Source organism: Channa argus, chromosome 20 (genome assembly GCF_033026475.1).
Source record: "Channa argus isolate prfri chromosome 20, Channa argus male v1.0, whole genome shotgun sequence".
Classification (NCBI taxonomy): Eukaryota; Metazoa; Chordata; class Actinopteri; order Anabantiformes; family Channidae; genus Channa; species Channa argus.
In genome coordinates this window covers 18,002,454-18,016,058 of record NC_090216.1, presented here as the reverse complement: position 1 = coordinate 18,016,058, position 13,605 = coordinate 18,002,454, and the positions used below count along the sequence as shown (strand labels likewise).

At 40.0% G+C, this 13,605-nt stretch overlaps 1 protein-coding gene across 8 annotated transcripts in view; it reads left to right on the top strand.

The window, feature by feature from the left end:
• The window catches only part of myocd (myocardin), a 115,647-nt gene that overhangs the window by 45,645 nt on the left and 56,397 nt on the right, over positions 1 to 13,605 (top strand). For all 8 annotated transcript variants that reach the window (XM_067489342.1, XM_067489351.1, XM_067489348.1 and 5 more), the window contains one exon: positions 13,348 to 13,569. In XM_067489342.1, the coding sequence (XP_067345443.1) occupies positions 13,404 to 13,569 (166 nt within the window). In that variant the 5' untranslated portion in view covers positions 13,348 to 13,403. The remainder of the gene's footprint in view (positions 1 to 13,347; positions 13,570 to 13,605) is intronic.

The following is a 13,605-nucleotide window of genomic DNA, read 5'->3' as shown; positions in this document are numbered from 1 at the left end:
GTTTACTGCCTTTTTTTCAGAGGGGCTGCACTATCGAGTATTGTATCAACAAGATAATCTATTTGTGCAGGAGCAACATTAAGGAGACTACTTTTCATTGCATTAACATATGTTGAAGCATATGATGAAAAAGTAATTTCTTTAAATTTGTTGACAGCTTTTTCACTTAAGCATCTGCTATAGTGGAATTTTTCCCTAACTGCTATATAGTCCGTTATTGTAAATTCAAATGTTATTAAAAAATGGTCAGACAGAAGAGAGTTGTGAGGAAATATGGTTAAATTATCCGCTTCAATTCCATATGTAAGGACAAGGTCTAACGTGTGACTAAAACAGTGAGTGGGTTTATTTACATTTTGGGAAAAACCAATTGAATCTAATAATGAATTAAACGCAGTGCTCAGGCAGTTACTGTCAGCATCTACATGGATGTTAAAGTCACCCACTATAATGACTTTATCTGTACTAAGCACTAAATCAGATAGAAAAACTCTGAATAAGGGACTGGAGGATGGTACACGATAACAAATAATAGTGGTTTTTGAGTTTTCCAGTTTGGGTGTGAAAGGCTAAGAGTAAGGCTCTCAAATGAGTTATGTAACTCATTATGTAACATAAACTATGTTTAGGTCTAGGAATTATTGATAAGCTACAATGGAAGATTGCTGCAACTCCTCCCCCTCGGCCTGTGCTTCTAGGAACATGATAATTAATATGACTTGGGGGGGTTGACTCATTTAAACTGACATATTCTTCCTGCTGCAACCAAGTTTCAGTGAGAGAAATCTAATTGATGATCACTTATTAAGTCATTTACTAACAGAGATTTAGAAGAGAGATCTGATATTTAATAATCCACATTTAATAGTTTTGGGGTTTTGTTCTGTAAGAGGAGTAGTCTTAACTTTTATTAGGTTATTATGATTAACTCCTCTTGCTGTCATTTTCAGTTTATGTAATTTAGGTTGGGGAACAGACACAGTCTCTATAGGTATGTGGGAGTTGTGGGGGGGTGACGGTTGTAAGGACACTGCAGAGACGCGTGTAGGACTGGATCTCTGCATCCTAGGCTCAACTCTGGATTGTCATACTTTTGGTTGTTTAATAAAACCAGCCATATTTCTGGATAAGAAAGCTGCACCATCTAAAGTAGGATGGATGCCATCTCTCCTAATCAGCCTAGGTTTTCCCCAAAAACGTTTCCAATCGTCTATGTAGCCCACATCGTTTGCTGGACACCACCTAGACAGCCAGCGGTTGAATGACGACATGTGGCTGTACATGTCGTCACTGGTCACATTTGGCAGGGGACCAGAGAAAATTACGGAGTCCGACATTGTTTTTGCAAAGTTACACACCGATTCAACCTTCATTTTAGTGACCTCTGATTTGGGTAATCGGTGTCATTAACTCCCACGTGAATAATAATATTACTGTATTTACGTTAATCCTTAGCCAGGATTTTCAAATATGATTCAACGTCGCCCGCTCTGGCCCCAGGAAGACATTTGACTACGGCCGCTGGAGTCTCTAACTTCACGTTTGGAGCTGCCAATTACCAGAGTTGGTTTCTCAGCGGGTTTGTCGCTGAGTGGGGAAAATCGGTTAGAAACGTGAACCGACTGGTGGTGACCCTCGGGCGTCTGTTTAGCATTAGATCTCTTACGAACCGTCACCCAGCTGGACTGGCTTCCCGGCTGCTCGGGAACTGCCGGGCGACAGCTAGCAGGGGCTACGCTAGGTCGGCCCGCACCAGCTACCGGGGCCTGACTAGCTGAGTTGTTTTCCATGGTGCGGAGCCGTGCTTCCAATTCCGTGAGCCTCGCCTCCAAAGCTGCAAAAACCTTACACTTATTACATAAACCATTATCACTAAAGGAGGCAGAGGAAAAACTGAACATAAGACACACCGAGCAAGTGAGAGAAGGAGAAACAGAGGGAGACAGAGAAGCCATTGCTAATGGATAACCGCTAAGCTAACGAAGCTAATATAAGTGAAATGTGGAATTTGTAAACTTTAGCTGGTTATGTTTTGCAAAAGAAGGTGCTTGTGTAATACAAGCGTATGTTACGACTAAGTATTAATTCTTGTGCGAAGAAACCACTTATTTAAGTAAAAATAACAGCTACAATTAATCAGTAAACAATCCTTCGGTAGAAACCCAAGAGTGTGCAGAAACAGGAAGTGACGCGATACGCTTACCGCACGAGCAGCCAATCAATATCTCTGTAATTCACTCCATTAATTTTTCCCTGAACACCACCACAGCACAATGCTGCCACCACCATGTTTCACAGTAGGGACGGGTTTTCTCCAGACATAACGTTTAGGATTGAGGGCAAACAGTTCAATCTTGGTTTCATCATTCATCAGGTTTTGATTTGTTTGGACTGAGGAGAGGTTTCCATTTAGCCACTGTGCCATACAGCCCACATCGGTGGAGGGCTGCAATGATGGTTGTCCTTCTGGAACTGTCCGATCTCCACACAGGATCTCTGGAGCTCAGTCAGAGAGACCATCTGGTTCTTGGTCACCTCCCTTACTAAGGCCCTTCTCAATCGATTGTTCAGTTTGGCCAGGTGACCAGATCTTGAAAGAGGCCTGGTTGTGCCAAACCTTTTCCATTTGAGAATTAAGGAGGCCACTGTGGTCTTGGGAAACTGCAAGTACAGCTGATCATTTTTGTTGCCTTCCCCAAATCTGTGTCTTGAAATAATTATGTTTCCAAGCTCTGCAGGCAGTTCTTTTGAACGCACAGCTTTTGCTTTGAAACAGCTTTGTCAGCTTTGAGGCGTTCTGTAGAGAGGTATGGGTCTTGTCCAATCAATTTAATTCACCACAGTTGAACTCCAGACAAGGTGTAGAAACATCTCAGCAATGATCAAGAGAAAAGGGAGGCACCTCAGCTATATTTTTTACACTTGTTCTTGAACAACTCAAATGCAGTTGACTGAGAAATTTCGCATATTACATTGAAACAGCGGAAAGAATAAAACAAAGAATTTTTTTTTTTCATCAATGCACATTCAGCAACCAAAATGTTCCTTCATCATTAACACAAATAGTCAAGGAGTGTATAAAAACAAAGTAAAGTAAAACAGTGAAAATTATATACGTGCAAAAAATTGCTTCCCCCTTGATAAACCATCTACCTAACTTTGATATATCAAATCAGGTGTTTGGTATTTTAAAAAAGACTGTCAACACCTAATCCTTGACACGTAGCACCAGGTGTGTTATTTTGAGCTTGCACTTTACATTTGCAAATGGGTAGATCTTTAGGGGCAGTCTCAAGCACTTTGCTGAGAGCAACAAAAAAAATGGGATCAGGAAACAGCTTTCAGAATACTACAGAATTAAATAGTAAGTATATTTAAAAAATTTCAAAGCATTAATTTCTAATCATTTGTCAAATTAATTAAGGCTGGGCAAAGTTGAAACCAAGGGTATGTATTAGAATGGTTATGTTAAATAAATTGATGGAATTGGGGATGGAGAATTAGGGATGTGCTGATTAGTTGTCACAGTATAGGTCTTCACCAGTGGATGGAATAACATAATGACAGTAGGGAGATCAATCACAAGGCTCTTAGGAGACACAGATAGGAGGATGAGTAACAGATTGGAGTCTGATAAATAAATAAGTATGGTATAAATTCACTAAATTATAAATTACCTTGTTGTTAGACAGGGGCAATGTGCAGCAGAGTGTGTAGAGAAGATGGAAGAACACCATGTGAGCAGAGGTGAGATCTCCTGGTTTCAGATGAGTGGTAAAAAGATTGTAGAGGGTAGTGGCAAACTGGCAGAGGCCCACATGAGTACTGGGAAGGCACGATGGAGCCGGGCTGTTGAAAGCTTCTAAAGAGAGATACATAAACTAAGAAGAAGAGGAGAAGGTAAGAAGTTTGCACAAGGTATATTGTGTAACGCTACTCAGTTACATCCAGAATCCAATTTCATCAATCCAAAGTGAAAGTTCTCAAGAAAGTTCTCTATCTCAGGGCCAACACAGAGTAGGAAACACAGACAACCATTCATACAAAATGTATACTTAAGGACAATTTTAGAGTCACTAATTAACCTAATATGCATTTCTTTGGACTAACCCTAAACCAGAGTACCCAGAGTACCTTCTTAATTTTACACTGTTCACTGAAAACAAACTGCAAGCAAATCCCTTTGAATTAGTCCTTGGTGTTCCCATGAGTTGGACCAGCTTTGGCACAGTCCGGAAGAGGTCGTGGTCCCATCTCTTTGCCATGTCAGTATGTCAGGCATACAAAACATCCAAATTGTTCGTTTTTTCATATAGTGAACACGAACAAACTGGTTTTTGAAAATGCCTTTGGAATGAAACCCTGAGTGAGTGTTGCTACATACTTGCTTGGCATTATCTGACCTGTGAGGTCCATAGTGTGCCTGAGGGTGGTCTTCAAACAGAACAGCATTGGGAGCAGCATGGAGACGTTTGCAAGGCTTGTCCTTCTACCAATCAGAGATCAAATTTTGTTCATCACATGCTGAAAATTTTAAGTATGCTACAGATTTTTTTTTAAGTTTTCATTTTCAGCAGTTCAGATCAAAAGTTTTTGGACGTAATTTTACACTGTTAACTGAAAACAAACTGCAAATATCTGGCAACAGTGGGCTGTTGGTCGGTGGCCATCGTAACACTCTATATGGCCCCTTAATAGAAATGTAATAATATGTTCTGCACAACTGATAATTAACTATGAAATACAGATGTGTCTAAATTCCACAAGGTCCAGACAGCAGACCACCATCTTAATTGGCCAGTGTTTTTTTTTTTTAAATTTATAACAAGTTCCAGTTTCTGGATAACAACTGCTTTACCTTGAAAATTATTACTGTTACTACTGCCAAGAATCGTTAAGAATCATTCTCTCGTGTGTTTATATCAAGCAAAGGAAACACATTAAAATCAGTCCTTGATGTTCCTGTGAGTTGGAGCCGCTTTGGCCCAGTTCAGAAGAGGTCAGGGTGACATCTTCTCCCTATGCATCCCCATTTCATTTTGTCATTTTTTTTATTCTTTCATAGTTTGAAAATGATTGACTTCAACTAGACTGTGCTGCTGTTTTTTACAGTGACAATAAAATGTTTAAACTTGCATCATTTGGCTGTAAATCCTCTGTCACCATATATAGAGGATGACGTACAGGATGAGGCCTGATACACTCTCTGCTGAAGACTGAGGTGCAAATCATTCACATTGCACTATAGCTCTGACAAAACATTTCAAACACAGACAGCTGAACTCCGCTGTATGTCTGCTATTGCAGTCATGTGTTTCTCCAGGAATTATGATGTGCTGTATGTAGGCTTTTGACCTTTGTCATGTTGCCTTCATCTTCTGTTCAGCTGAGCTTGGCGCCGTAACATCCTTTGCATCAGTATAGTTGCGGGACAGTGAGAGGAATCAGCTTAGGGCACTTACTGTTAAAGAAATAGTTTCTCATTCACCACGTGCCACTGCCTTTGAAGTATTGGGATAGTTTGAAGGGCTGGGCAGGATCGGAAGATGATTGATTCATAGAAAGAGTGTTTTTCATAACACTCCAATAACATCTGGTGAACTGTAAAATAATAACAGATCTTCTTCACTTGAATATCTTAATCTTTCTTGGCATGTGAGACCAGACACAACACAACGTAAGCCGCATGCTTCTGCACACCGTTTCAGTTAATTTCTTTTGAATGTGTGCATAAGTGGGTCTGGGACATCTTCCACTGTTTTTACTATGAAAAGTCTTGATGAGACGCCCATGGCTCGATTCTTTGTGTGACTGATGTGGATAAAGGCCGTCAAACTAAACAATTTGCAGGAGGGGAGAACTAAAAGCCCAGCTGCATCGACAAGAGTAGAAACATGTCCAGCTGGCTGCAGCTCCTCACTTACCCTCTCATACTAATCACTAAATTCACACACTTAACTGCAGCCATTTGACAGTAGTTTGGAAGATGTATTTGAGCCATAATAAGCATGATGGTAAAAAATAAACACAAATTATCAGTCAGAATCTCAAAGTAGAACTACTAGAAAAAAAATATACATTACCAAATGTATGTTGCGTTTGCATAAATCTATCTCTGGTATCTTTTTTTGACAATTCTGTACATAAAGAAACAGAATGAGAGAAATTTTTAGAGTTAAGCAAAACCTTTGATACATTTGCAAATTGCAGAGTTCAGGCGAAGCTGTACTGTAGTTCTAATGTGTTGCTGAGCATGTTTGTTACATTTACATTCGCACCAAAATTCAGGTAGTAAACTCACTCTTTGCTTTGGATTCTACTAATATCAAGACTCAGTCACAGCATATTTGAATGTCATTGAGCTTTCCTGAACTTTTCCTGCCGTGTTTTGGTGGTCCTTTTCTCTCTTGCCCAGTGGAGTGTACCAAGCAACTTCACCAGGTTTCTATTGACAGTGAACGGCATGGCAGTGTAAATTCACAGTCAGGAGACGCTGAACCTCCAAGCCCAGCAGAAATTTGGGAGGGTGGCATCAGGAAGGGCATCCGGCATAAACACTCTTGAGTAAATCAACATGCGGACTAATGATCCGCTTTGGTGTCCCTCTGGATAAGCTAAAAAGACAAAAAAGTATAAACTGTAAGACAACAGAAATACCTTTAACTACGCAACCACATCATGGCAACCTTCAACCCTCAGTGGATTTGTTGTGCATTTCATCGGAAATGATTGCTACTGTACTTGAGATGCAATATTCATCATTGATGCAATGTTGTGTGACCATGATCTCAAATTATCTCAGCAGCAGCTGTAAAACACCACAATCGTTGGAAGTGTTGAAAAAAAAAAGCTTATTGAGCTCATTTGCAACTACACAGTGATAATTCTACTATTTGCCTATTATTGATGTCCAAGTGGGTAGTAGATATTATGTTGAGGAAGTACATTGACTCCATAGCTGTTTGTGTCTCAGAGGGTGATAGTAGCCAGCGTGTACCTGGTCTTAGTTGTACATTTAAACACATTTTTGCACATAACAGTAATTGTGGATTTTGGCCCCCATCATGTCCATTTTAAGGGCTTTGGAAACTCAGGAGGAATAGTTACAACAACAAAAAGTGTAATTCTGTTATGGGCGACTAACTGTCCTTGTAAAACAGCCATGTTGCCAACATGCCACTGCGAACAACACATTTTTTCTGAATTATGATTCTGAGTCAGTTATAAGGTATTAAAACACAAATGACTTCATAAACTTTAGTATTATTGATTTTGTAAAATGAATTTACTAGATATGTCATCTGTTTAACATTTAAATAAATAACATTTTTAAAAGAAGCTGCGGGGGATTAAATCAAACTCTACCAACATTCTTTCATGCTGACTCACAATGTACAGCAAACACCGTTGTTGTAGCCTCTCCATGTTTATTTGAAACATTTGACCTTTCAACATTTTCCATCACTCTGCCTACCATAAGCTAGTCAGCTCTGTGTATGCATCAACTGTCACCTACTGCTTTTAGGGGCCTTCTAGACTAAACCACATTGGTCATAAAATAGGTAAAAGTAACAAAAAAAAAAAATGGTAGGATTGTTTAATGCCAGTTTGAATGAATAAACTTAATAATCCCATGTCCTATAATAAATCCCAGATTGACCTAAATATGAAAAGGGGCAGTGACACTTAGCGCTCACTGTTTTTCTTAACATTCCCAACAATTGCTGAGCAGCTATAGTTTTTTGTTTTTACTCTCCTTTCCTTTGATGAATTCCCTTTGGTAGATATATCTTGAGTTTTTACCTACCTGAACTTTAAAGTTTGCACAGCACTATAACACTGTCATAGTTTATAAGTCCTGTAAATGGGGGATGAAAAAAGGCCACTGAGCTTTTTTGGAAAGTTCTTCAAAAGCCAGCTTTAATGTTTACAGGTTGAGAAAGGGTTGGGCTCAAGGATGTGAAGCCTGCAGTCTTTTACAACGTTGTCTTGTCTGTCACTTGACATTTGACTGCCGTACAGCTATTCCCCCTGCTTAGCAAACAGGCCTGTTATATTTTCCATTTGAAAAATCCCAGGGGTCACCAGTGCATCTGACTGTGTTCACTTCAGCCAGATGGGGGTTTTCCTATAAACAAGTGTACAGGCAGTATTTATACAGACTGTGGCACCTGACGCCATAACACTCGTGACACTCTGTTTAGTGGCCAAAGTTGCCATAAGTCACTTTAGAGAATTAAGTAAATATTTTCATTATGGCTATGCCATTGTTTATTATAAAATGGCAAAAGTTCTAAATCTTGCCAAATTCTCTGTTAAAAAATAATTTAATAACAACCTGTCTTAAGTGAAGCGCCATGTACATAGAGCTGATTTCTTTTCATTATTCGCAAGTCTATTTACTTTCAAACAAATCCAGGAACACCACCTGTTTCAACAGCAGTGTGAGTAAAGGCTCAGGTTAGCGCAGAGCTTTAAACAAGCTGCAGAGTGAAAATGCTGGCTTATTTCTGCCACACTGACAGAAAGATGAAAGCATACCTCTAGCCTGTTGAGAGCCACATCTTCTCGCTCAAAAACAGTGTGTCACCCTTTACAGATAGAGGCTCGCATTCCACTCTGTTAAGTATTATCGTGCTGCTGGAGTAAAGCAGCATGAGGCATGAGGACGCACGGCGCAGTATTGGATGATGGAATTATTGGAAATTACTGTTTGGCCTGATAATGGTGTGAGGAAGAGTTCAGTCCTGGAGAAAAGCCTTTAGGATAAAAGCATTCCAGTAAAGACTGCTGGTCAGTTGAACGTTTGGGGGAAGTCACAAACAAGTGGTTTTATACAGTAACAGCTATTTGGCTAAGATGGAAACAGCCAGTTATGGTGCTCCCATCTAAATGTGCAAAACAAATGTTATTAAGCAGAACTCAAGAAGGAATTATCATAATGAGCTCAGCTGGAGGATCCCCCGTATTGATTGCAATGTAAATTTACAATTCATCAGTTAGAAATCCTGGACAAACCCCAACGTAAATATCACAGGCCGTAAAATTGGCTTGGCTTCAGCTTGGCTGGTGGTCGCCTGCAAAGCCCGGAGAGTGTGCGAGAAGCAGGAAAGAGACAAAAGGGAAAAAAACATACCAGATGTGACCACTCGAATGAATCATTTGTCAATGAAAGACGACCAGGACTGATTAACAGATTCAATCAAGGATAAAATGTGTGAATCTTTGGCTCCAAATATAAAAACCTAGAAGCAGAAAGTACAATATAATTCTCCATGAAATGCTGCAATCTGTCATTTTAGTCCAAGTTAAATAAAACAAATGCTCAATAAAAGATACAGTTGCTCGTGCCACAAGAAATTGTATAATGATGTTGTTAGTGCATAAGTATACTATAATAGGAAGTAGACTACTAGAAACCAACAGCCTACTTTTTGTGTTGATAGAATTTAAAAGCAGTTCCTACATATTTTTCTTGAGAAATGAAATCAAATGAATGTGCTCAAAAAAATATTATGTTTAGTTTTTTTTTTTTAAATAGCAGGACTTGAAGTCAAACTTAACTTTTGTGTTGTACTACTAACTGGAGCATGTCCTAGTGCTTTATAGTCCGTTACTGATCTATGCAGTTTTTCCTCTTATTTTCCATGTAACATTGATTATATTTCATTAGCAATTAAAGGTTAACATTCTGAAAGTTTGTTTTTGGGGTTGACTATCTGAACATCCATTCTTTCCCTTTGTGTGAATTCAATACCTCAGGAACAGGAATTTCTTCCAATTTGGCACATATCTCCATTTGGATTCAAGTATGAACTGATTGGATTTTGATGGTCAAAGGTCACTGTGATACTGTGTCGGCCAAGATTCACTGCAGTGTCTGGAGGGACTTTTATTGCATCTGGCACAAATGTCCCTTTGGACCCATGGATAACAAGATTAGAATGAGTCGGGACAAACATGCATGAAACTGCAATATGATTGGTTGGCAGAGGCACATAAACATGATGTGCTAATTTAACTTTATTTTGCTTATTCAAATGCCCTTAACAAAAACGCTGTTACATTTAATGACTACATTAAAAAACACTACATTTTAAAGCAAAGATTTCAAGATCCCACTAATGTCCCACTAATTGACTCCAAAGTTGAACTATCACAACGCAGTCTAAGCTGCAATTAATGTCAGTTTTCTCCGCATTAAAATCAAATCCCCACTGTCTTTGGGCAAAAGGCAGATTACACTCCAGACATGTTGCAAGTCTATCACAGGCTGACGCCGACATACTGACAATTATTCTACCTCACGTTTATAACTATGGGCAATTTTAGTGTGTTTGGGAGCAAACCAATAATTATACAAGAAGCCCGGGCAAACATGAAACTAAGGCTAAAAACCACCACAACAAAGTAAAGATAAAGTTCTTTATTTGTCATTATAGATACAAGCTGTACAACGAAACAACAACGATGATCAGATGGAGGGTTAGTCCTGGGCCACTGTGACCGAGCTAACACACAGGGTTGTTTTTTTTTTTCAGCAGCAGGGGCAACCGGAGCACCCAGAGGAAACCTATGCAAACACTGGGATTGGAGCCGGGAACCTTCTTGCTGTGCTGCCCATTTGTATTAATCTAATGTTACATTGCAGACAAAATTTACTGCACGTGTAAGTGTGACATCACACAAACAAGTTCTGTGACTAATAAATTCGACGATGCAAGTAATAAAGATTAGCATTGCATGGCGCAGATGATATAGGTGGTGGGGGTTACACTTGGTGCTTGTCCGTCTACCAGTCACTCCTTACAGTCTGTGAGTCATTACAGATAAGGGCAGGTAATACAACAAAAATTTGGCCCAGCTGAAGAATTCGATAAGAGGACAAATGTTAAACGGGACCTGCTATCAGTCCATCTCAGTGGAGCACCAAGTGCCACGTGTCTTGGCTCTCGTTGTGTTGACACAGAGATGCAGGCCACCATTCACTCCCCACCGTCAGATAGCATCGGAGTGTAACCTGGATCTTTAGAACACAGCCTTGTTTTCTCTTTCTTCATCTGCACTTTTCCCATCATGCCTTTCAGGACATGGCATTTTTCAACAGTCAATCTTGGGTCGTAAAAAAGTGACTGACTGATAACCTATTATAGTATGAGCTAATATTAAACATCAAGTCCAACTTGGCTGTCACTGTTGTCTACCCTTCGTCTTTAAGGCAGCGTTTTCATCTGCCTGTCCCTGTCTTCCCCCAGTGGAGGTTGTCACTGTGGTATAATTTATCAGAGTGGGTCCTATCTGTCTCTGGGTGGGCTTTTAGGCAAGGCCCATCAGTTAAGGCTTCATTAAAGAGGTTCTTCCTGATGCACCATGGAGGAGTCTCAGACTCCTCTAGCCTTTTAACAGACTTTGATTTAGTGTTGTCTTGTTTCTGAGGTAAATGCACGACTCTGTTATTGTTTGCCCTTTCTCGTGTTTATGTACAGCATCGTGCGCAACCCCTTTTTGTTCTTTCAACCAAACTACATGTAATCTGTGTGTCAAGATATGGTTTGAGTAGATGCAGTGTCTTCAATATTGCTTCCCAGAAGTGGAAGGAAAATCCGAGAAAATTGCCAGGGCATCCTTTCCCGAGTTCAGAAAAACACTACCTGCGACATTGTTAAATTTGTTAATATTTATGCCCTGTGAGCTTTAAGGATAACTGACTGTTGAGAATGTGAGGATTACAAAATAGCTGATTGTATGGAAACTGCTTATCAGACAGAACTTTACTAGTTTTGACTGTAGAGTGAAGGAGAATGTGGGCATTAGATTTCTGAAAGGAACGTCTGAATTCAAACATGGGCGGTGTGTTTACCAGGTGCCAAACTGTCCTCGGCCACCTTTGGCGTACAATACATCACATACCGTGTGACTGCCAGATTCATGATTCATGATTTATGATGAGAATCAAATTGAGTTAGCAATATTCTCACACTACAAGTCCAGCTATTAGGCTTATAAGATTTGCTACCGTCGAGCTATAACATTTTTGGCTCCCTGGGAAGCAAGTGGGGGTAAAGAGGTCATGATGAAGCAATAAACACTGTGCCTGAGTTTTAAAAGCACAGTATTTTGCAAGGGATCCAAAGATGCATAAGCACACATTGGTCTGTGTGGGTCTACCTGTATGGGAGGAGCAGTTTGAGTTTTATACCATGGGAGTGACTTTTAACAAAATGAGAATGGACAGTTCTTTGTCTTTGGTTTTAAGGGTGAGATTAGAATTAGGGTTATGTTAGGGTTAGTGTACTGTTGGCCTGCTCTGTAGTAAGCATATTTCTTTAACTGTAAAAATGCTGTTGATAGGAGGGTTTAGGTTTGAAATACATTTTTTTTCTTCCAGTTATTTGTAGAAAACGTGTACCTTTAAAGGTTCTGTATGTTAGGCAGAAGTAGATATGAAAAACCCTTGTACCCTTGATTCTCATTTGCTTGCCAGTGGCAACAGCTTTGTTGGGATCTTGACTTTGCAGGTTTCTGTATCTGCTGCAAAGGCCTGAGTAACTATTAGTGCTGTTTTAGCTCAAGATCCTGTTTTTATGATTGTAGTGATTCTGGTATAAAACCTTATGCTAACCTTTTAAAAATGTGCTACTGTATATTTATAAGAGTTATATATATATATATTTATGGGAGGTTTTAATATTAATGATGCTCTTGCATATGAGCAGTTGTCCAAACAGAGCTTATTAAAGACAACAGAAATGTATGCTTGGGTGCCCGGGGGTGCAGGCCTCGGGAGACAACTTAGTCTATAGAACGTAGACAAGCTGCACAGAAGACTAGGCTTGTCTGGGACCTGAGTAAGGGGCTAATTTTTCACATCGACACCTTGTGGGGGCTATCTAAGCTACTGAATCCACAAAGTAGATGTGTTTAATATTTGTCCAGGAGGCAGGAGGTAGTCTGCTTTTTGTAAAGTGTGTAAATTGATAAGTTGGCAGCGGCAGTGGATAGCGGCAGCCGATGGAGGGATGCAACCGTGAGGTTGAAAGTGGGCTTAAAGCTCTGTAAACAAACAGGCACGCGCACTGCCGTCTGCCTGAGCTGAGATGAACCTCTAAAAAGAAACAATACAAAATCTGGAACTTGTGTTGTATTCTGCAAACACTAACATGGCTTTACTCCAGTTCCTTGCACCAAGGAGGATTTTTCAAATGCAAACATTCAATGACTGTTTGCTGTGTTGTTCATGCTTGTTCAAACGCAATTAATGTTGGCTGCCAAACTGTTACAAGTGACTGAGGTAGTAGTCAGACTCACAGACTATGCTCTTTCATTGTCTCTCTTTCACTTCACAAGGCAAGTTGAGGTGAACCAAGAAAAGATGTCATCCTCTGGTTAGTGAACCGTGGGCCATGAATGTAGTGAAATGCTTGGAGATCTGCACCAACAGTTCAGAGGACAGACAGTGTCCTGGACACCTGCAGAGGGCTGCACAGGGTCATGATAATGCCAGACAGCTGAAGGAAAGAAGGAACCAGGCATTAAAGAAACAGCTGCCATCGACAGAAGGAAAGAATGGTGAGCGCTTATCCAATTTGATTTTATTTTCATTTG